The following is a 23,324-nucleotide window of genomic DNA, read 5'->3' as shown; positions in this document are numbered from 1 at the left end:
TCGCATAGTAGACAGATTACCAAACAGGACATGATCAGCTCGCAGGCAGTTTGGATTTACATTAGCCGTTTAGGTTTAATTAATTGTAACTAGCATTTTAGTTAGCAATGATTATCCTGCACCTATGTTATCTCCGGGGTCACATTGTCCATTTCTTTTACTGTCTATGTGCGCATCTCACACCAGTTTTTAATGTTTCCAGTCAGGATGCTTTCTATTGCTCCTCTGTAAATGTGATGGGGCACAAGCACACAGAATATTCTATTTTCCAATATGGAGGGCAGCCTATGTGATATATTGAGTCTTCTCCACTCAAAGGGCACCCTAAAGGGAACTTTATCATGTTTTTTCTATCATTGGAGCATCCAAGAAGGTGCTTTTGCTGTCTTTCTTTTTTAAGTCCACCTGTGGCTCAAGGCAAAATATTCAGAATTCAGATTCATGTGCAGGGGAGTAATGGGCAGTAGGAAACATCATCTCATTTTTGGACACTGTCCTTCCTCAAAAAACGCCCCCCATAAGTTGTTTGTTCGCAGCAATTACAATCCCTATTTACATTTATAGTGAAGGTGCCCTCTAATGGCTGTTGTAATAATTACATTACATACTACCATACGTACATTACATACGTACATTACATACGTACTATTAGCATAGTACGGTTACAAAATATAAGAGCAAACAAGCATAGGACTTTCACCCAGGAGACTAGGATTCATGTCCCATTAAAAAATAAAAGTAAGCAGTGAGTTGTTGTTTTTTAACTTTACACAACAAACTGAACTTTACGTCACATTCTGCATCACATGCATAACCGGAAGTAAAGTAGTGTAACTGATGTACTCATTAACCAAAACCCTGATCTTTTTTCTAAACTCAACTTAGTGGTGTTTGTGCCTAAACCTAACCAAACTGCAAACGTTGCACAACAACAACATGGTTGAAACTGGGACCATTACATTCTCTGGTTAAGATTTGAGGACAGAAATCGCTCCTGACCTGTGCATCATATTTCCTGCCACTGCCAGGGCGCTAATTTAGGAAACGTTTCATGAGTCGTATTAGAGAGTAGGAAAAACCTGCATCATCGTATGGTTTGGGGGACTTTTGTTCTCTGATTACAGAAAGAATGTACAGTATCTGCAATGTATTTTCCGCTTTCTTGTAGAAGGAGAAAATAACAAGTCCCCTTAACCAATCTAAAAAATACGTGAAAATATTACATCATAGTTTTGGTATCTAAGTAATACCTTAGTTGAAACATCCAACTTTTAAACATGACTCAGAGTGTTTGTTTCCACAGATGTTGCTTCATCAGTGTAGGACCTACTATTTTAATCTTGTGTCCTCCATGTGAACAAACATAAGCCTTACCTGCAACTACTTTAACCCCTGAAATACCCCAAAGAAACGCAGTATGATGTGGATTCACAAGCCTCAAAGGCAGATCCTTCAAACTGGGTGGCACTGGACCATGATTGTCTTGAAAAACAGCCTATTAGTGTCAAGCTTACATAACCTACATACATCATTCTGCACAGTGACAGTCAAACATCCAAGTGGAGTAACAACAAGCAAAACTCGTTTCAAATTTAATTTCTCTGACATCATTTTTTGCAGAATAAAACAGAAATGTCTGACGTAATATCTAAGCGAAGGCCTCAACCATGTGACGTTAACCCTGAAGATAATCACTCAAGTGGACTGTTGCTGTCTCACTTCTTTAAAGGGAAGCTGGACTTTACTGTCTTCTGTATGTGTGCATGTTTGCTGCTGTGCTCTACCTATTGCACTTTGTACAACATGACACCTACCTCTACAGTACAGAGGTTTCTGATAAACACACCCAACCGTGCTTTTCCACTGTGCTATAAGCTGTTGCATCTTCTAACGCATGCTTCTACTGCAACACGTAAATGATTAATAACAAACATTTCAACTAAAGTTATTTTTGTGGAGAAGGCAAGCAATGTTTAGCAACTATAAAAAATATGACATTCTTTTATACATTTAATAATCATTTCATCCCTGTAATCATTTTGTGACCCATGACATAATAGACCTGGGGGTTCAGCTTGGAAACACAACACAACTTGTTACACACATCCATCTTTTTTGCTCAAGAACTAATTACAAAATGTATGTATGGGTGGCGTTTTGCTCAGATTTGTTGTTTATTATTACATAAAGAGTCTAATTTCTAAATATTTTCCATTATAATTATTGGTTTAATTATTAATAACTAATTTTGCCAACAGAAAGAGTTGCAGCTCTATCAGTGTCTTTAAAGCCAAATTGAAACTAAAAGCTGCTTAACTCTGTGACTACTGAGTCTGCATTTCATTAATTTCGGTTTGTACGCTAATAACCTTGCTTTTACTGTAATTTGTCTAATATACACTTGCTGACATGTAGTGTAATGCTGTGTGTAATTTTGTATTATGTGTCCTATCCGGTGTGTCCAGTTTGTTTTGTGTAAAAAGCATTAAGGTGCAAAACAGGAAATGTTAAGATCTGTTTAAAGTAGTACTTGGTCCATTACAAATAAAATGAAAAACAGATTTTTCCATGCATGCTTTTGCTGACATATGCTGATATTTAATAGAAAAGCATAGCATTAACATTTCCTCAGAGCTTTTGGGTTGAAAAAAAGAGTGTTGTGTAACTTCTGTTGTGTTACCTTAATGATCACATACTGCATGTGGTGTCGGACCATAGATGTGTGGTTAACATCCTGTTTTCCACTTGACATCAGCAGAAAGAGCAGCAAACTCTGCTCTGAATCTAAAAATGTGGTGAGCGTTCAGAAGTCAGTGAGGGATATTCACGGCATTTTTTCAGAGCCAATTTTCCCTTCATTGTCCCTAAATATTATTTTTTTTACTTTCAGAGAAAGAAAGTATGAGAGATTTATCAGTGCAGTGTCAGCGGTTGGTAGGACACAATTCTCACATTCAGATTTGTTAAAGTATAAAAAAACATTCACATCTACAGAGTTACACAACATTTGAGATTATAGGAAAGATGGGCAAGTACCAATTTCAGCATGGAAAATGAACAATATGTGCTGTCCTAACCTTCTCCTCTTTTATCCTGTCTGTGTATAGAGGTCACTGGTACAACACCATCAGGATATATTTTTTATATCAACATTGCATTAAATGACACCAGTTGAATTCATTAAAACGTCACTGTCCTGTTAGTCTCGCATTGCCAGACCTTTTTCCACAGTGCTGTGGAGTAAGGTCTGGCAACACCACAGATGCATTCTGCGATAGGAGAAAAAAACGCTGTGGGTTGTTTGCATTTATTTAAACCAATCACAATCATCTTGAGCGGCTGTAACATGAGTTATATACATTATTATTATTTTTTGTAAAGCACAAATATTACCTCCATCCAATTCCCAACAGCTTTCACTGTGAATTAAAAGCATTCCAGACTGCCCGGAAAATTTCAGTGTTTATAAACCCTCAGACAGTGACTTTGTTTGTTTTTTTACTTTTCTCATGGGCAGTAATAACTTCCCAAACACAACATTTAGTGCATGTCATGTCAGTTTCAAGCAAGCACTCAAAAACTGCAACTGCAACCTGAACATGCAGTTTATATATGGGCTTCTATAGAAGTTTATTCTTGATAGTGAAAACTGCAGCTGACACTGCCCTCTGGTGGCAATGAGTCACAGTACAGAAAACACAAATGTAATCCACCCAGAAGGCTGCAGTTTCATCCTGCTCTCATGCCTCTTATAAAGTGCAAGGCTGAGTTTTTTTTTACTTTGAAACCACAAGACAGACACAAGATGTGTGTAACTTTGCATAAAACTTGCCAATTCGCCTTGCTGAGATTACAGCTCCCAGTTAGTATGCAGTTAGAATTTGGTTGTGTCTCATGTGACCTTGTTGTTTGTGTAGCTGTGACTATACAAATCACATCATGTAAATAGGAACCTGTTGGCGTTATTTTGTCACTTTTTGGGAGCAGTAGCTAGTTGGAACCACAGTTACCTGCAGGGTCTTTGCTAGGCTAAGCTAATGCTGAGGTTGTCGGACAGAGTTACAGCACGCATGGAGATGAGAAGGGTATGTATCGACTTGTCTAACTCTGGATGAATAAGCTAAATTCCCAATAAGTTGCCGTGTTCCTTTAAAAATAGTAAGTGTTGGAGCTAAATCCTGCTCTGGTCTCAGGGTTCAGTCAATTAATAGTCAGAATCTCAGATGGTAATGTGTGAATCCTTTTTTTATTGCGTAGGATATCAAAGAGTCAAAGTTACCTGGATCAAGCTTCACAGCTCTCCCCTTCCTTTGTCTGGCTCTTCGGCTCTTGCACCACTGGTCTTATTCACTAAGGGTGGGGTCTCTAGGCCACAGTGGTGTGATGTAATTGTGTGCTTATTTCGTCATCTTTTTAGTTAGGATGTGACTGAAAGTTTATGACCCTTTCAGGACTTGCAGAGCAAAAGATCAGTTGGGCTGTAAAGAGGGACTGAAACCAGACACAGGACGCGGACCCTAATCATTAATTCTGCTTCTGGCATATTTAGGAGAGCTGGATTATAACGGAATGTACAAGAACATTTGTAAAAGTCTTGCAAAATATCTTAATGCATGACCAACATGTCTTCATTTATGTTGAAATAATGCTTTTGCCTTTTAGCTTAAATGTATAATGCAAATCACACACAATGTTTAAGCACATATAAAATTTTAAATCCCAACATTAGTTAACCTCTGGAAACTTAAAGTTAATATCCTGAAAATACATTTCCTTACTGTACGTAATGCTGTATCTGTTCATAGTAGGCTATTTGCTTCACCACACATCACATTTATCAGATGTAAGCATCTGTCTGTGGTCAGGACCAATGATTTTAATGTGGTGAGAGATGACTCTGACTTTCATATGTTAAAAAAAAAAACTGTGCGACATTCTCCTCAGGGCGGCTACAGCCAAACAATATAGGTACCAGGTAAAATACCTTTTTCTGCAGATAATTTGGAGTGCAGTGTGGTGGAAAAGGCTAATCACTTCTCATAAATCAACATGACATGTTCTAGTTTGAACAAGTTAGCTCGAAACACCACAGAAAGTAGTAATGCGTAATCTACCGCTTCACCTTGCATGAGCTACCTTTTTTTAAGGTCACTGGGTTTTTTGTGACCACTTCCTGTCATAAGTTCAAACCCTTTTCAAACTCACAGTGGTGCTGCCAAGCCATCACACACAATGGTGCTATGTTTTTTGCAGTCTTTGGTTTCATTTTACACTGAAAAACAATGGACCTGACTCTTTACAGAAAAGCTAATATTTTATTACCACATTGCTGTTGTAAAACAAAAACTAAAAAAAATATACACTTTTTTATTGAGTTTCTTGAAGTTTGATCTAGATGTAGCTGCTGAAAAGACCAAGAGTCTACAGCTCTCTGAGTCTGTAAGGTTTATTGTAACATTGTAAATTGTTAAAAGCTGAAGTCCAAAATGAGTTTATGATCTTTGCAGTCATGGTCAGAAACTCGTGTTATAATAAAATAAAAAAAGTTAACCTATCTGTACTCTTCAGAACATTAATATAGCAGTTAACAAATATTTGCGCGAGTGCATATTGGTGCATGGAGCTGTTAAAAAAAAAAAGTCTTTCACACATAGTGAAATGGTCTGTGAGAGGCGTGTGGGGGCAATTCTAGCCAGCTAATGGCACCTTAGTAAATAGGAAGTCCAGTCCTACACTACTGGACATATAGACAGTTTGAGTTCATGATGGCGCTAGATGAAAAGAGATAGTTCCCGCTCAATCAAAAATGTGTACCTGCTGGTGGCGCTATGCAATAAATAATAACAACAATAATAACTTAACTTATAGAGCACTTTTTAAAACAGAGTTACAAAGTGCTATAGGATAAAATATTCACGTAAATACATACGCACATATGTACAAATACATGTCAAGGGATCATCAAATTCATTAAGATTTATCTTCTGGGGACCATGAATGTCTGTACAAAATGTTGTGCAAAGCTATCAAGTAGATATCAAAATACTTCACAGGGTAAGTGAAAACTTGACCTGTTGGGGGCACAAACGGAAAAGTCAGAGCATAACTTACGTCATTAGGATTCATCTTTAGGGGATCATAGAATGTCTAGATGAGATTTCATGTCAATTTATCAAATCTTGAGATTAACTTTTTCTGGAAACATCTATGGTAAAAACTGTAAAAGTAAAACCAGCATTTGCTTTACACAGTTAGAACAAGGTTTATTGATAACATGTGTTGACAAAGCCTGTAAGTAATGTCACTGTCCAAAAACACCATATATTAACTGCCTCTTTGCCCTCCTCTGTTTAGCCAAAGCCCACTTAAACATGATTGGTCAACACTACTTGGACTACAAACAGAAAACAGAAACTCTTCTGATACCAAAATCTGGTCCCGTTGCCAAGAGAGATAGGGATTAAGGCGAGTCCATCTTTACATCAAAGACCAAACCATTCCTGTATATCAGCATGGCGATCTCGTTATCCACTTGTTCGAGATCCATCATTTCTCCTTCTCTGGAGCTCCTAAGTGCCTCATCTGTAGAACTGGGATCTAAAGACTGATCACTGGATCCTCCTGACATCCTTGAATCACCCCTCTTGTTCTCCATGTCCTCGTCAACGCCGTTATCCCACTCTCCTGTGAAGACATCTGTCTCCTCTGCGTCCTCAGGGACAGACTTGCCCTCCGGGCTCAGCTGGTGGAGCGTCAGCTCATGCACCTCCTCCTTTCTCTCCAGTAACTCCTGCTGTAGGTCACACTAGCAGGAGACACTTCAAGATTTAAAACTTTATTGTATTTATTGTATGCACAAAGAACAAACAGTATTGTACTTTACATTATTCTTAGATTGCCATATATCATTAGCCTGATGTTGGGGTGTGTTTTAACCAAACCAGAAAAGAGAACACTCAATTGGATAGACCTACAACCAATCAGAGCAACGCAGTATGTGACATATGTTGAACTTTTGGCGAATCCCGTAGGAAGGACGGCAAAAACATCTTTCCGATCGACAAATGCCTTGATCACAGTTCTCTGTTCCTCTTTTTAAATTAATGCTCTGATATCTTCTAAAACAGACGCAATGGCAAAACTCATCTACTCATCTCAATTCTCCAGCGGCAGCCGTCTTTGTTGTAAACAAATTCAACCCAAGCGCTCTTTGGTGACGAGGTTGATTACGTTACTGTTTATCATCTGTCCATCATCGTATGAAGCCCGTCCTGACAATTTGATTGGTCCAAACAGCTCTGGTTCTAGCATAGTTGCTCCATAACCATAGACAGTTAAAGAAATGGACCAAAAGATCCTGTTGCTCTGGACGGGGACCAGTGAAGGATATTAGGATCACTGAAGTGCATTACTGGGCAGCCTCCAATTGAGCTTGATGACATAGATGTGACGTAAGCAACGTGTCTGAAAGTTGTAATTCATCTGGTAGCTGTGCCAAGAGAAATCTCTATCATCAGGTATATGTAAGGAGATAACATAGTTATCATGTTTCTTTAGAAATAAACAATGGACAACTACAAGTTTTTGAACGCTTCAGATGTAAAGTTATTTGCTGTCAAAGTGGCGCCAAAATGAATGGCAGTCAATGGAATGCTAACGGCGGGTGAGTGAAGCATTAAAATGGCGCCATAGGAGCTACGCTTCGTGGACGCTCCCTTACCCCTTTGTCCTCAACGGATCAAGTCCAGACCAAACTTCCCGACCTCAAATGTTGTGGGCGGGGCTAAGTTTGTCTGGCATCCAGGCTAATTTATTGTGTAAAAAGTACTCAAACTAAATTATGGTAATTCTTATTATAACTACAAAAGTGACATGGTTTTAGCAGTATAATTGATGTTATTACCATCACAAGAACAGTTGACACACTGACTTACTGTACACTCTAACCCTAACCCTTTACTGTAGTGAGGAAATGATCAAAGTTCTGCTTTCCGGACAATTAACAGTTTGTGGTTCTCTCACTTCGTCTTTCAACAGATTCATGTGGGACTTTCCTCTGTTTTATCTACTTGCCTGGAAAAAAAATACGTGTGCACATCCAGTCACATCAGCTGCCTCTCTTTTTCTGTCTTTTACTTTTTCTAATTACTTAAGCCTCCACAAACCCAACACACACATTAGCACATAAACTCTTTTGCTACCTCATTGTCAGTGTGTAAGGTCAGGATGTTGCCTTTTGATGTCCTTCATTTCTATTAGTTCTTTGCTGTTACATGTCAAATTATTGCAAATAAACCAGATTGCATTTTACAACTTTGAGCCACTGGGTTGATGACTATAGAACTCTATTGTTTGCTTGCTGTAATCATACACAGGTCTTTGCATAATTTGTTCAATAAGATGAAAGACTTTCCCCTTGATGGCACTTGATCAGTAACTTTGGCACAAAATATGTTTTACCAAATAGTTTTATTCCTGCCCAATTTGGAATCTTAAATCTGAGATTGTAGGTTTGTATTTTTAAATGCCATTTAATGTTTTTAGTTTTATGTTGTATATCATGTTTCATGCTATCACTTTTCGTAACTGACAAACTGTGGTTGAAGTCAAAGAAAAATTGCCACCACTGTGGACAATAAAGTTGTACTCAGTTGTACTTTAAATCAGTGCAAGTCATTAGCAAAAAGGTCCAAACCGCAAACTTTCCCCCTAGTCACTTGTGACTCTATAGTGAACTTCTACAGCATATACATGACTAAAGGTTCAGCCTTCTGGGTTTCAGAAAACAAAGCAAAAAACATGCTTGACAGCTGCAAGTCCCTGATAAAACACAGTCTTACCTGACTCTCTGGTTGATAGGGGATGAAATCTGGAATAAATGGTGTCGGCACAGGAGGGAGGATCTTGCTTTTGATTCTAAGTGTTAGAACAGAGTTAAACTGCATAAAAGCAGCACATAGACTGCACTGATGTTCACAAGCTTAAACCATAAGAGTAATGAATGTACTATAATCGCAAAACATTTCTACATAGTTGCTTTAAAGAAGGTCAGAACATGTTACATTCACCACAGCATAAGCCTTACTGTGAGTCAGCTTTCAGTCCTCATGCATACTTTATTAGGTTTATTGCTACTTTTCATCTCAAACTGTAGAATATTTACGAGAGGGGTCACACCTACCTCTTATAGATACAGGTGCACATTGTTGTGATGAAAAAGAACAGAAACAGCAAGCCGAGACTCCACCACACTAATGTTAGGAAAAAAATAAATTTGCATCAACACGTTAAAAACAACTACTATATTTACTTGTCGCAATCTTTCAAAAACAACAACTACAAAGCTGTTTTAGGATACCATTCACAGGCCTCTCTGGCAGCGTGTTGATCGTCACTGTGGCTTCAGGTCCTTCTCCCACTTGTGTTACTCCAACCAGGCTGATGTTGTATTTCGCACCCGGTGACAAGTTTTCCAGACGGTATGTTACCAGTGACGTGGATATATTAAAGCACTCTGGTGAAATTAAATGTGGAAACACTTTCAGAAAGTAACACACCGTTGTCATCACAGTCAAACATATGTGTCTTTGTTACTGGTGGTTGATTTTCTCACATGCTATAAGTGAAAGTTATCAACAGTTGCTGAAATATTGTACATTTGCAATAAAATAAATGATCATCCATTAAAGTAAATTTGTTCTCTTTCATTCAATTACAACACTTTTTGCTTTGCAAAAAGCTACAGATGAGTATAAAAAATGACTTGCACCTTTCCACACATCCTGTGAGCTGATTTTCACGCTGCAGAGGACGTAGCGTGTGAGGTAACCTTGCTGGTCTGCAAAGGGAATCGCTTTCCAAGACAAGGTAACAGAAGTGTGTGTTTCACTAAAAGAAATTAAGTCCTGAGGTGCTCTGCGTGGAGCTGCAGAAAAAGAAAAATGTAGGTTAAAAACAACTTTATTTTCTTCTTCAGCATGTGGAGGCACACTTAGCTGTGCTCTATGACCTTGATGTCCAACCTGCACTGGATCAGCACCATAATTCATAAATACTCTGTCAACTATATCACAGTCACGTAAAGTACACAAAAGGATGGTCCCAATCAGGAACACATTGGGATAAGAAGTCTGGATTTTAAATTGTAAATGAACAAAGACAAGCTTATTATTGAATGAAAAGAACAGTGGAAATGGTGCATCTCTTACTTACAGTATAAATAGTATAAATACATGTTTATACTACATGTATAAATCTGTAATGTTTGCTTTATTGTACAGAAAAATATAATTTCACATGGATTGCCATGAAATGCTGCACATATATTGATGGTTCCCAGAGGATGAATCCTTATGACCTTGATGAAGGCCTGACTTTTCCTCTACGTTTTTTGACATTTGTTGGGTTTGTTTGTGAATTGTCTCGACAACTACTGGTTGTTTTACCATGACATTTGGATAAAAAATTCATGTCTCCAATGTCTCACTCTTACCTTTCTATCTATCTATCTATCTATCTATCTATCAAATTTGTCAAATACTGTGGTTTAAATCCTGCAGGGCTAATGACTTTCCAATCAACTGCACAACGAGCACCGGTGTATTTTTTTAGTGCAAATCGGCAAATGTTAGCATGCTAACGTGCTAAACTAAGATTGTGAACCTTCCTGCTAAACATTAGCATGTTAGCATTGCCAATGCAGCCTGTTACCATGATGATGTTAACATTTAATTCTGAGTACTACTGTGTCTAAGCACAGCCTCGCAGTGCTGCTAGCATGGCTGCATACTCCACTGTATTCAAATCTAATTTAAAGAAACTTACCACCCTCCTTCTCATAAAAGATGCACATTTTAACTGTCTGTGGTTTGCCACCATTACATCTGTGTTCAAAGTAAAGGTAACGAACGTAGTCCTTTAGGTCTGTAACAGAAACAGATTTACAGTTTTCCTTAAAATATTTGTAATACAAGTGTGTCACAACATTAGCGGACAAACAACAGATACCTATTTTATTATCTTCACCATGGAGGTATAAAAAAAGAAATGGTCAAATTTATGTTTTTGTATCTGTAGGCTATGTCCTAAAACGTCAATAAAATTTGGCGCTAATTTAGTACAATAATTTGGTGTAGGCCTACTGATTTGTTGACTCCACTATGTGTATGTTGTGTATGTCCAAGTCTTGTTTTTGTTTTTTATCTTCTCCGTTGTCTTTAGCCCTCTGTGACCGAGGTGTTGAAGCTGTGTGGTTAAAAGGAGTTTAACTTCAACTTACTCCTTCTTATTTGCTCCGCTCCCTTTTTCTTCTTCCTTCCCGTTAATGTGATCACATATTTTGGCACGGAATCCCCATCTTGAAGCTCATACAACTCAAGGCAAGTTTTCCTATTTAATGTTTTATTCAGTAACGTTTCGTCACAAACTGCAAAACAAGAAAAGAAATTAAATACCAGCCTTTAAAGTCGACTGAAGGATACATTAACATGAGATGGACTCAAACACACACACACATGGACACACACACATGGACACACACACACACAAACACACACAGGCCTACTTTTTAAATCTGCAGAAAGTTCGGCTGGAACTTCTACGATTGCTGGTGGAGAATACCCTGCTACGTTTGTGGCGATAACAGAGATGTTGATGGCAGATAACGAGACATAAGTGGTGTGTATATTTTCAGGTGTGATTTTGGGATATCTGTTTTTCTGACAATGACATCCATGAGGAGACTGTGTGTCGGTCAGGCTGTAATTCACTCCACTGACTGCAGCTGCATGTGGCATCGGCTGGACAGCAAAAGAAACAAAGTCAGCAAACTGAACAAGGCAGAAGTTAACACATCAGGCAAACCTTATTTTGGTCCTACGTAAAGATAACATAAGATTAGATGTGATTATATATTATTTAAACTTTATAATTCAATATTCCTCTATTTGGTCAAATGCCAGCTCAACAATGACAAAACAAAACAAAAATTAAATGTCAAGGAAACCTGAAGCTGACGTGTTTGTGTAATAACTACAAAATTGACCATAAAATGTTGACATCCAGTTTCATACAAATTGTAATAATTACTCAATAGTGTTGCTCAATAAACTCAAAAGCAATTCAGTTGCAGTCAAATTTGAAATGCTTAATGGCATCTTTTTTCTCATATATAAAAGTTTATCCATGCAAGTACACTGTGAACATGGGGAATTGGAAATAGAGACTGTAATAAAAATACTCTCCAGGATTTCTAGTATGCGAGAAAGGCAGAATGTGCTTGTGAAAAGTAAAACAAAATAAAATGTTCATTAGTCTAATCTGGACCCACAAGTGTGAACATGTTGGTGTCGTTTTCCCGTCACGCTTACCTTCCACGTTAACGTCACCTTTCGAGTGCCATTTAAAAGCATTGTTGCCATGGTGACTTCAGGTTTTTGTTCAAGCTCTGCCAAAAAAAACACAAAATATTATTAAGCAGGCTATTTACATTATGTTGAGTGGTTTTAATCCTATTTTGAGCCAAAAAAAACCTGTTTGAAATACATCTTAAAGCTATTAACATGTGTACTGTACCATTTCCAAAAGCCAGAAAACAGCACCTGAACGCATTATGAGAAATGTAAAATAATGTAAGGTGTTGGGGTAGGAGTGGTGAGGACTCATATTTCTAAGATAATTATAGCATATTTGACTTTGGATTTATGATATCCAGTGTGCACAAACCATTTCAGGCCATTAATCAGACCTGACACTGCAGTACAGAAAATCAGATATCAGTCAGTCTTCTCTGTTGCAGTGACATTGGTGATTTGTGAAAATAAATTGTTTCAATAAAAACAGTGGATTTGAGTTTTAAAGTGCTAACCAATATGCCATGCAATCTATGAGATCACCTGCAGGAACAATCACATCTGACCAGTCGCTCCACAGTGGGTTTCGGGCCTGAGTGGACCGTTGTCTGATTTGAACCTTGTAAGCTGAATCCTTCAACAGATTCACCACAATGGCATAGTCTATTCAGATAAATACAAAAACAGGCATTTCATTAATCTAACATTTAAAAAATGTTGTGATTCTTCATAATTGTTTTTTATTATTATTATTTTTTTGCTATTCACAACCGATCCCATGAAAAGACCAAAGCCCACGATGAATTAGACCTATTTCCAAAATCTGACATGTTATTCCTCTATTGTCCAAAAATTATTATTATTATTATTAAAAAATGAAAAACACATCAGTGAACCTCAATGCAATGCAGTGTGACATCTTCCTTCTTTACAATCAACAGAGGCGCTGCAGTTTATATTGAGTAAATTCCACATTCGCTGTCCCGCTGTAGTAAATGTGCACTTGTGCATTTTAGGCCGTGGCTGAAAATATTCCAGAAAATGCACTTTTTTTGTTTAGTTTCAGCAACGTTTGTAAAAGACTACAGTACCCAGTTGTTTTACTGAGCATTTAAAAAAAAGGGAAAAAATGAAGCTATGTGCTTGTGATGACTTACATCATCTTAATTAGAAAAGTGACCGGGTCAGAAGTATTGAGGGAAAGACTAACACACTATTGGTTTGGGCTTTTCATGGGACTTGTCGACAATAAGAACAATATACTGTAGAATAACCCCAGCCCTATCCGTACAGCCACTTCTATGTCAGCATTAACAGAACCTATGTAGAGTAGTCAGAAAGCAAGGTTTTAAAACTTGGTACTGCAGTAATGTAAATATGAGAATTTAAATTAGTGGACTAAAACCAAAACATACAAAACTACTGGTATGACCTTTAGTATATCTCAGAGATAGATCCCCAAGAACCAACAAAAAACAATGCTGAAAGAACTTTTCATTCAAAAGACTTATAGAATTACAAGGACATAAGAAACTACTCACATGTAAAAGTGTCACTGGTGGTATTTGTTGTTCTCTGTAACAGCAATACATATATACAAGGTTAAATATCTTACTTCATATAGAAAAACAGCTTTAGTTCCATTCAATTTGGTAACATAATAATTTGACTCACTTTTTCCCATGATTCTGCGGGGTCGTCATTTTGTCGGAACTGGATCTCGGCTAAAGCTGGATGCTTCTCTTCAGCCCTCCATCTTAGGCTGAGGCTGTTTTTCAACCAGGACATGGAAATATTTTGTGGTGCTGCATACTTAACTGTTGAGGAAATGCAAAATATTTTGTTAATGATGTCAATTTATAATAACAAAATTCTCAGTGAACTTGTCACTTAAAAAGGAGAACAGGGTGTTTTAATCTTGCATGTAATTGATTGAAATGAGAAGAGCATCCAGTACCTGTGTTCCTGAGTACAACAGACCTCCTGGGCGACGTGCAGCTGGAGTTTCCTGTGCGAGCTTCCACCCAAATGTCAACAGGACGACATTGGATAACCCGCTCCTCAGTGAAGTGAGACCAGGTCTGCTTAATGTTCCTAAATTTTTCTTTACTGCAGGTGAATAAGTAGAGCTTTGAGGATATTGAAAACAGCAGGAACACATGTCCCATGTCCTCAGCAATATGCTGAAAGTGCATACTATAAACCCCTTTCAGTTTTCCCCATTTCATTCCCTTAATGTACAGTATTTAAGATTTTTACAGCCAGCCTGAGACTGTCCTGCCCCCAAAAACAACCCTATAGGTTGTTTGTAGAGGCAACTTATAACATTTATTGTGGCAGCGACCTTTAGTGAGCATAGTAATTATGATGGGAGCAAAGGAGGAAGTCAGGTAATATGGTATAAAGAGCGACAATCTGTGTATAGGTTACATATACGTAATTATGTCACATATTTTATAGGTAACTGAAGTTTTGTAAAAAACGTAATTATTTTAACCCAAACCATGATCTTTTCCTAAACCTAACCAAGTAGTTTTGTGGCCTAAACAGAAAGAAACGGAGACTGTTTCACAAGTTTAACCATGTGTTTAAAACTGTGACTATTACATTTAGGTACAAGGACATATTGATCTCTTACCACCAATTGGGATGCTTATTTAGGAAGCACTTCAGTTGGTCATATTAGACGGTAAGAACAAAGAACCTATGTTGTTGTATGGGTTTGAGGACTGGGTTGTACTGTACCAAAAGCAGGAAAAAGGCACCTGTTTGCATTTTGAGAATGTGAAATAATGTAAGGTGTTGGGGTAAGAGTAGTGAGGACTCACATTTCTAAGATAAATAGAGCATATTTGAGTTTGGATTTATGATAACCAGTGTGCACAAACCATTTCAGCCCAGTAATCAGTCCTGACACTATGTTGTTGTATGGGTTGGAGGACTTTTGGGGCGTGTCAGTAGCTTGGTCCGTGGGGAGTTGGGTGGGGAACCGGAGGTTTGCGGTTCAAGTCCCCATATGGACCAAAGTACGGAGTGTGGACTGGTAGCTGAAGAGGTGCCAGTTCACCTCCTGGGCACTGCCAAGATGCTCATGACGCTGTACCGGTAACGTATGTACATTTAATTTAATTCTATTTTAATCTATTGCATTTCAACTACTTCTTTTTAAAGTAATTTTGTACTTGCACAAGCGTCGTTTTTTTTAATATTACGCTGGTACGGCTGTTTTGCTGCTGCTACTCTTTCCCGGTTGTTGTATTTTTAACTACACTGTGAGAGGTCATGAAAACCTCATGACTATACCTATACCTGAATATAATTACAATAAGATAATTTGGATTCAGAGAGGGACTGATGGAGACTGATTTATTTTCACTGTGTTTAGCAATACACCTTCACAAAACATGAAAAAGGAAACAAAGAAAGTCATCATATAGACATGTTGCTGGTTGAGTAGATGTCACCACTTTCCAAATATTTTAGCTCAAACAGTACTCACCCAATGTAAACGTCAAATGTTACATTGCTCTCAGTCGTATTCATGCTCCATTCACACATGTAAACAGTCTCATTAGCCGTTCTTCTGAAGCACTCAGGACTGGAAAGAGCCTCACATGCTGACCCTTAGGTGTAAGACATTTCAAAAGGATTTCATTTATAAAGTTTACTGAGTCTACGAATAAACAAAGACATTTTTTTCAGCAACAAACCCAAAGCAGAAATGTGAAAGGCTGCAGCTGCAGTTTTCTTAATTCATTTAACATTGTATACTGTCAATCCACTTCACCTCTCAATCAGATTCTTTTCACCATGCCAATCTCTAGGTATGGTGAAGGGTATGAGATGATGGGGGGTTAGTTTAATTTTAAAGGCCAAGGGAACTTTCTCAGGATGCATAGTATCCAATACCCATGAAATAACTGGCCTTTAAAAATAAAAATGTGCCTGCCTCTATGTGAATTTAACACAGGGGTGTGTATACTTATGCCCCCAATATTTTAAGGAAGAACATTTATTTATTTACAATACATTATTAATTCAGAAAGAAAATAGGTGTCCTTAAAAGGTTGGATTATCCAGAAAAAAAATATTTTAATTAAGGCATTAAGATCAATTTCCAAACAAAGTTTTTTTATTCCTCTCTTTAATCAACTTTAGCATGGGTGTGTAAACTTTCTCAACCCACTGTAGATACTGTACATGATACATTATACATACAAGGTTAAAGGTTAGTGTTTGGTCAATCAGTCCAAACACTGAGCCCCTAGTACTGAGCAAAATCAAGCTCAAAACGGATTTATCAAAAACAAATAATAGTTGTTCACCTGTTTTCAGTCTGAACAAAGGCATCAAGGCTGGCACTTCAATGCGGATGCAATCTGTTAAAACCACATGATGCTGATAAGCTAACCAACATTTTGTGGCTGGTGTTTAACTTTTTAAGCAATTGTCCCTTTCATATGTTATTATTCTGTATTGTGTTTTGATGTGCTCAGATCGAGGTTAACAATAAAAGCTACCATTATGGTACTTAAGTGAAGTATGAAAAGAAAAGATAAAGTGTATTTATTTACCTTTGCTGACTGCTGTAAGGAACATAAACACAAAAACGTATTTATGTAGAGAACTCCGGCGTTTCAGAGTTTCCATGAGGTATTGTGGAAAGTCTTGACAACTCATTCTTCATTGTGTAGACATGTATTCAACTTGGCTTCATGTAACTCAGTTGTCTTTCTCAGAAATGTCAGCCAAGTTTCACGTCCCTCAGGTTATCTGAGCTGCAGCAAAAACCACAAGTGTCAGGGGCGGGGGGAGGTTTGTGTTTGACAAACTGGCAGACAGACACAACAGCCATTCTGAAAGTGATGATTCTTTGAAGTAAATTTTATGATTTTTTTTCTTTTTTTCAGACTTCACTCCACAGTGCTGTGGAGATAGGTCTGGCAATGCGAGACTAGCATGACAGTGACGTTTTATTGAATACAACTGGTGTAATTTAAAGCAACACTAGAGAACTACAGATTGGAAGTGCAATTGTCCATTACATTTCATTGTCCAGTTCATTTGAACTACAGATCCACGACCCACTCTGGCAAATTTACATAATGTAATTTAATGGACAATTCCACTTCCAACCTGTAGGGGGACCAAAGCGGGAAAAGTTTTCCAGTGTTGGGTTAGTAATGCAATGTAATGCAAAACATGCTGAATCTTGATGGTGTTGCACCAGTAACCTCCATACACAGACAGGATAAAGGAGAAGGTTAGGACAGCACATAGTTCAGGTTTTTATGCTGAAATAGATTTTAGACATACTGTATGATTGGTAGTTCCCATCTTTCCTATAATCTCAAATTTGGTCTAACTGACTATTATTTATTCTTTTAACAAATCTGGACGTGAAACTTGTTCAACTTTTAAAACTATTCTTCCAGCTTGTGTTGTGTTCTTGGAGATGATCATTCTCCTGCAACTCTTCCTCGTCTTACATCCTCATTCTTCTCCCCATTTCCCATTTATACAAAGTTAAAGTTTCATACCAAATCACTTGCACTTTCATCTTCACCCTTTGGTACCTAGCTTTACGTCAAGCAGCTACAATAGCAAATTACTGCTTAGACAGTTATGCAGCTCGCTACTAAATCTAGGAATCTCCGTTAGTGAGTGAGGCCGCCAGTACTAATTGGTATACAGGCATACAGGCGCCTGTCTGTATCAAGGGGGTAAGCCTTTCCTCTCCAAGCGTAGCTCCTATGGCGCCATTTTAATTCTACAAAGCCATCACCTGCAGTTAGCATGCCATTGACTCCCATTCATTTCGGCGCCACTTTGACAGTGAATAACTTTACATCTGAAACGTTTCAAGACTCTTTTTGTGCATTGTTTATTTCTAAAGAAACACCACAATGTACAAAAGGCTCCATTACCTTGTAGCTCATGTTATGGCTCTTGAGCAGACATTTTTGTAAAAATAGGCTAATGGTTGCATCATAACCACGACAAATCACCGTACTGTCAGGAGAAGCACGCAGAAAGTTTGGACTTCCATTAGCTGTTTAGGTTTAATTACTAAAGTTAACTAGCATGTTTGCCTATGTTGTCTCCTTACATCTAACTACGCTGTCCGTCTCTGCGGATTGGGAATGATTGAGATTTCCCTTGGCACAGCTACCAGATGACTTACAGCCTTCAGACACGTTGCCCACGTCACAGCTACAACTCCAAGCTCAGTTGGAGGCCGCGCAGTAACGCCTAGCCATCGGAAAAGTGCTTCTATATCACTGGTCTCCTTCAAGAACAACGGGATCTGTTGGTCCACTTCTTTACCTGTCTATGGCCTGTACATGTGAATGGTACTGTCTTTATAAACTATCTTTTTAATAAACTGTCTGTACACTTACAAAGTTCTCAATCCTTCGGTTTCATGTAGGGACCCTCATTCTGCTATCGTGGAAGTGTGGTGCTATATTGAGCCTTGTTAGTGGTATAGAAATAGCGATTTCTTTTCACTTTTGCATGCCCCAACGACTGGCGTTATAAGCTAGTTAGGGGTTTGTGCTAAAACTGGTCATATTCAGTTAGCATGAAAACCTTTCCCAGGGAACGGTTGACTCTGCATTCATGTGTAATTAACCCCTAGGTTCATTTTGTGCCGGAATTGTCCTTTAAGTTTCGAAAAAAAAATTATAGTTTGGACTAAGACATTCCCAAAAGGAACAAACAAGAGTTTCCTGGGTGAAAGTATTTTGTTATTGCTGAGAAGTGAACTCCACTTTCCGGCTTGCAAGCACCGTGTTTTATGTTGATAGGCCATTATGCGATTCTGACGGTATGATAACCTTCAACAAAAATATCACGGTTCCACTGTATTGTAATTACAGTTATAAATGTATTATTTTTTAAATGTCTGGTTAAAAAAAAACAACTTTTTTTTCCCAACACTATGTATTTTATTTTGAAACACAATACTCAAGTATTTTACTAATGCTACTTTAACGTAAGTAAATAATCTGATTAGGCTACCTCTTCACGATTTGTGAACCCACTGGTCAACCTCTCCAGGTCCATAGGAACGAGTAGGCCTACATCAACTGTGTTACATTCACTGGCCTACAGCTGGCTGCAGACCTGTCGACCAGCGCCGTTTCTGTAGTTAATCTATGTCAATGCGGTGGTTCCTCCTAGTGGCCAGAAACTGCCAGTACAAGAAGGACGTGCAACAAACTACTGGGTAGGAAAGAGGTCATTAGCGTGTTCACCACAGGGCTTGAGACAGATAGCGGTTCTCCTTCCGTGCCTGACAAACACACTAACATTTTTCAAAACACTATGAACAGGCCAATCGTGCCGTTGACCTCCTGGTAAAATTAATGAAAATGCTCCATGCGTGTTATTCTGTGCTAGAAGATGGCGGAGTCGGATGGCAGGGATTTTGCTTCAAAAAATCCACAGAGCAGGTAAGCGAAGCGGAGTAAGAATGTGGTGTGTCCACGGGGTTTAACTGGTCCCTCGGTGTTACCGACAGCGAAGCCTCCACGGCTCCGGGACTGCAGCAATGTTCGAGTCCCACTGGATCATCTCGGAGTCGCGGTTGACTCCGGGAAACACCGAGGAGCTGTCCGGGCCTCCAGGCATCCACACTGCCTGCTCTTAATATCCATGCAAAGCAGAGTTGAAATTAACCAATGGTGTATCAATTGCTAATGTAGGGCAGTAAGCACACCTAACTCGCAGAGGGCTGTTAAACTTAGGTGCAGGCAACAATGTAACTCACTGGGAACACTTTGCTTAACAAAGTTGCAAATTGTAAACAGAATGTAAAGTGTCCGTTTACTTACTTTAAATCACTTTTGAATGTTGGCTAATCACATACATTACCTTGACTGATCATGTCTAGAGCCAGGTCGATACTGATATCGATAATCGATCGATAATTTTAAATTGCAATTACATTATAGGCCTATGCGTCGATAGTTTAATATAAGTGAACAATATGAATCATTAAGATGTAGGTGCTTTTGAGTTTTAAAAAGTTAATGTTTTGAAAGAGAAAGAAGGGTTAGCCTCCACCTGCGTTAGCTTCCTGGCTATCTGCTAGCTTTGAGTCAGTCTAAAATAACGTTATTCAAACTAAACAGTGGGAAAAGCAGGCTACAGCTAAATTAAGACTTTACATTAATAACTATAAAGACAAGTATTGAGTGATGGTATTTTAAATGAGCAGAACTGACATAACAGCTGTTAAATTACATATAACAGCTGTTATGTAGTTTTGTATGTATGTATGTATGTATAAATCTGTTAGCTAAACTAACGTTAGCTTTCCGGTGGAGGCTAACGGCAGACCGTTACTGTGGAACAGATCGTGCAGTGTCGTAAATCCTCGTACATCATGATTATCATCTTACCCATGCGCAGGACAGATTGTGCAGGCAGAACGGATCGTGTACCGACAGGAACCGTCCTTTAAAGGAGAATTCCGGTCGATTCCAACACGTAGCTCTGTTGTTTGTAAATTTGGAGTGCTGTCAATAGAGAGAAAAACAAAACCAATCGGTGCTGCCTACACCTTGTTGTCTTCCTGCTAGAGTTAGCACCCAGCAGGCTTGAACAGGGCAAGTTGTAAAAGTTTTTAGCCTCTTGACATGTTCAAAAATCATTAAAAGTGCCTACCCATGTTAAGTGGTTCCTTCTGAGGGAACACAGTAAATCCGACTGCTGGAGATGTGAAAGAAATCCATGAAAGTTGTGCTTGCAAGATGGAAAGAAGAAGAAATAAATACTTCTATGGCGTAGATTGCCATAGTGACTTAATACACATGATCATTGCATACAGTAGGTCTGGAAAATACAGAGAACCTGTATAGAAAAATGATAAGTGTGTGGGATATTGTATTGTTTGAGCCATGTACACACACGCCTAAATGCTTCAGTGCTTTAATCCATTTTAATGTAATATTTTATAACCAAATTTTTGACTTGTAATAAATTGTGATCTGAATAAAAAAATGTTGGACTCAAACTTGCATGTAGTGTAAAGATTCATATTTATGTGATGCCATTTTTGGGTCTCCTTTAACAAAGCAGGTTGGCAGCGGAAGTGCCAACAAAAACTAAAATAGCAACTGTCACAGCACAAGTGTTAAATGTAATTTTTACTTTTAGAAATATTTCTACTTGAAGTGATGTCAGGAAGCTCAATCCTCTCTCAGGTTAAGTTTCTTTCTTTAATCTTAAAGTCAGAAGTTTTTAACTGTTAATGTTTTTTGACATTTCTGTCCGTGGTGATTTCTCAATGCAATGTGGTTTTCTGCCACTAAATGTTGTTTCTGCACACTGAGATTTTGTTTATACATACCTTAGGTAATGCCTCTTATTGGCATATGTGTAACAACAAATAGTTAAAACAGAGGGATGACATTTCTATTGATATCAGTGTTGTTTCTCTCCTGTGAGCAGCACTCATGCTCTCACTAAAAGAAAGACACTGTACACTAAATATTGCATTTCCTCTTGGCTGACTGTGGCAGATTAAATTACATTTCCATCCCAGTATTGCTGTATGCATCAACGCCTTGAGTAACACCAAACCTTAGATATCTACTGTACATACAGATAACATTTTAATATTTTTAAGCTAAACATCCTACTCGGCCGGAATATTACAGTTTGTAGCTTTAAACATTAGATTGAAGAATTTACACACTCCGAGTTCAGTTAAGGATTTAAGCCCTGGTAAATATAAGCAAGTTTTATCATTTAGGATCCCCTGAGTTACTGATTGTGACAAGGCCCTTTTTTTCTTTCCAGTATGGCTAACAAGAATAGCACCCTGCGCTGTACATTCTCGGCCTCAAGCCACAGTACCACCCTCCTCCAGGGCTTGTCGGTCTTGCGTGCTCAGGGCCAGCTACTTGACGTTGTGCTGGCCATCAATGAGGAGCGCTTCCAGGTCCACAGAGCTGTGCTGGCCGCTTGTAGTGATTACTTCAGGTTAGTCTAAATCACAAGACCTACATTTTAAATTGGAAGCACTTAGCCAATGCTCTTATCCAGAGCAATTTACACCAAGTGCACTGTTAGAGTACACTGCAGTTCACAGATCAAGTGTATTATATGTTGGGGGAGGAAGGTAAAGGAGGGAGAAATTTAAAACTCATAAAAGAATGCAAAATGGTGCACTCACTTGCGCTAGTTTGTCATTTTGTCTTTAATCTTAGCCATTATACTTCACTGATTTTCTACTTATTATAGAAGTTGTAGAAAGATGTATTCCACAAATTGAAAGGACATTTTAAAATGATAAATTATTTAACATACACTAGATGGATCTACAATTGGGGATGTAATAATGTAGCCAAATATACTTTTGACTTTGTTTTGCACACTTTTTTCAATAGATTGTAGTTTTCAATTAATCTGCATATACATATACTTGCTCTGACTTAGTTCATACAAACTACATACAAAAAAGTAATACAAAACTACTGCCTTGCATTTAAAAGAGATGGAATTATAAATATCATGTAGTTCACTGACCTGTTCTTGTGTTACAGAGCAATGTTTACTGGAGGCATGAGGGAGTCGAATCAAGATACCATTGAGCTGAAGGGTCTGTCCGCCCGTGGGCTGAAACATATCATTGACTTTGCCTACAGTGCAGAAGTCACTTTAGACCTGGACTGTATTCAGGATGTCCTTGGGGCAGCTGTGTTTCTCCAGATGGTCCCAGTTATGGACCTCTGTGAGGAGTTCCTCAAGTCAGCAATGAGCGTGGAGACCTGCCTGCACATCGGCCAGATGGCCACTACCTTCAGCCTGTCTTCCCTTAAAGAGTCGGTGGATGCCTTCACCTTCCGCCACTTCCTCCAAATTGCAGAGGAGGAGGACTTTCTGCATATTCCCATGGAGCGCCTCGTCTTCTTCCTGCAGAGCAACAAACTGAAGAACTGTAGCGAGATCGACCTCTTCCAT

At 38.4% G+C, this 23,324-nt stretch overlaps 2 protein-coding genes across 3 annotated transcripts; one reads left to right on the top strand and one right to left on the bottom strand.

Moving 5' to 3' along the window:
* Positions 1-5,011: 5,011 nt before the first annotated feature.
* il12rb1 (interleukin 12 receptor subunit beta 1) lies at positions 5,012-17,165 on the bottom strand. 2 transcript variants are annotated; one of them, XM_032526650.1, is made up of 15 exons: positions 16,925-17,165; positions 15,850-15,973; positions 14,308-14,459; positions 14,025-14,167; positions 13,892-13,925; positions 12,894-13,013; positions 12,369-12,445; positions 11,564-11,798; positions 11,279-11,425; positions 10,825-10,923; positions 9,770-9,925; positions 9,359-9,514; positions 9,182-9,251; positions 8,841-8,916; positions 5,012-6,805 (listed from the first exon to the last, which is right to left on the bottom strand). In XM_032526650.1, the coding sequence occupies exons 1-15, from the start codon at positions 17,028-17,030 to the stop codon at positions 6,461-6,463; spliced, it is 2,040 nt and encodes a 679-aa protein (XP_032382541.1). In that variant the 5' UTR covers positions 17,031-17,165; the 3' UTR covers positions 5,012-6,460. The 2 variants fall into 2 exon arrangements, with proteins under 2 accessions (XP_032382541.1, XP_032382542.1); XM_032526651.1 differs by having other exon boundaries at positions 5,012-6,790.
* Positions 17,166-19,530: 2,365 nt separating this feature from the next.
* LOC116695764 (kelch-like protein 26) lies at positions 19,531-23,321 on the top strand (the record flags this gene model as incomplete). The annotated part of the gene is made up of 3 exons (XM_032526219.1): positions 19,531-19,807; positions 22,161-22,343; positions 22,907-23,321. Coding segments are annotated over exons 1-3 (648 nt in total), but the record flags the coding sequence as incomplete, so codon positions are not given.
* Positions 23,322-23,324: the final 3 nt, after the last annotated feature.

Source organism: Etheostoma spectabile, chromosome 9 (genome assembly GCF_008692095.1).
Source record: "Etheostoma spectabile isolate EspeVRDwgs_2016 chromosome 9, UIUC_Espe_1.0, whole genome shotgun sequence".
Classification (NCBI taxonomy): Eukaryota; Metazoa; Chordata; class Actinopteri; order Perciformes; family Percidae; genus Etheostoma; species Etheostoma spectabile.
Note: the sequence above shows the minus strand (reverse complement) of the source record. Positions and strands in the feature narration are given on the sequence as shown.

Excerpts from the sequence above, each read along its gene's own strand:
- il12rb1 (XM_032526650.1), bottom strand. The coding sequence starts at position 17,030 with ATGAGTTGTCAAGACTTTCCACAATACCTCATGGAAACTCTGAAACGC. Across the intron at positions 12,446-12,893 it reads AGATGTGATTGTTCCTGCAG|AGCTTGAACAAAAACCTGAA; the intron begins GTGATCTCATAG and ends TTTTTTTGGCAG. Across the intron at positions 10,924-11,278 it reads AGCGGAGCAAATAAGAAGGA|ACCTAAAGGACTACGTTCGT; the intron begins GTAAGTTGAAGT and ends TTTCTGTTACAG.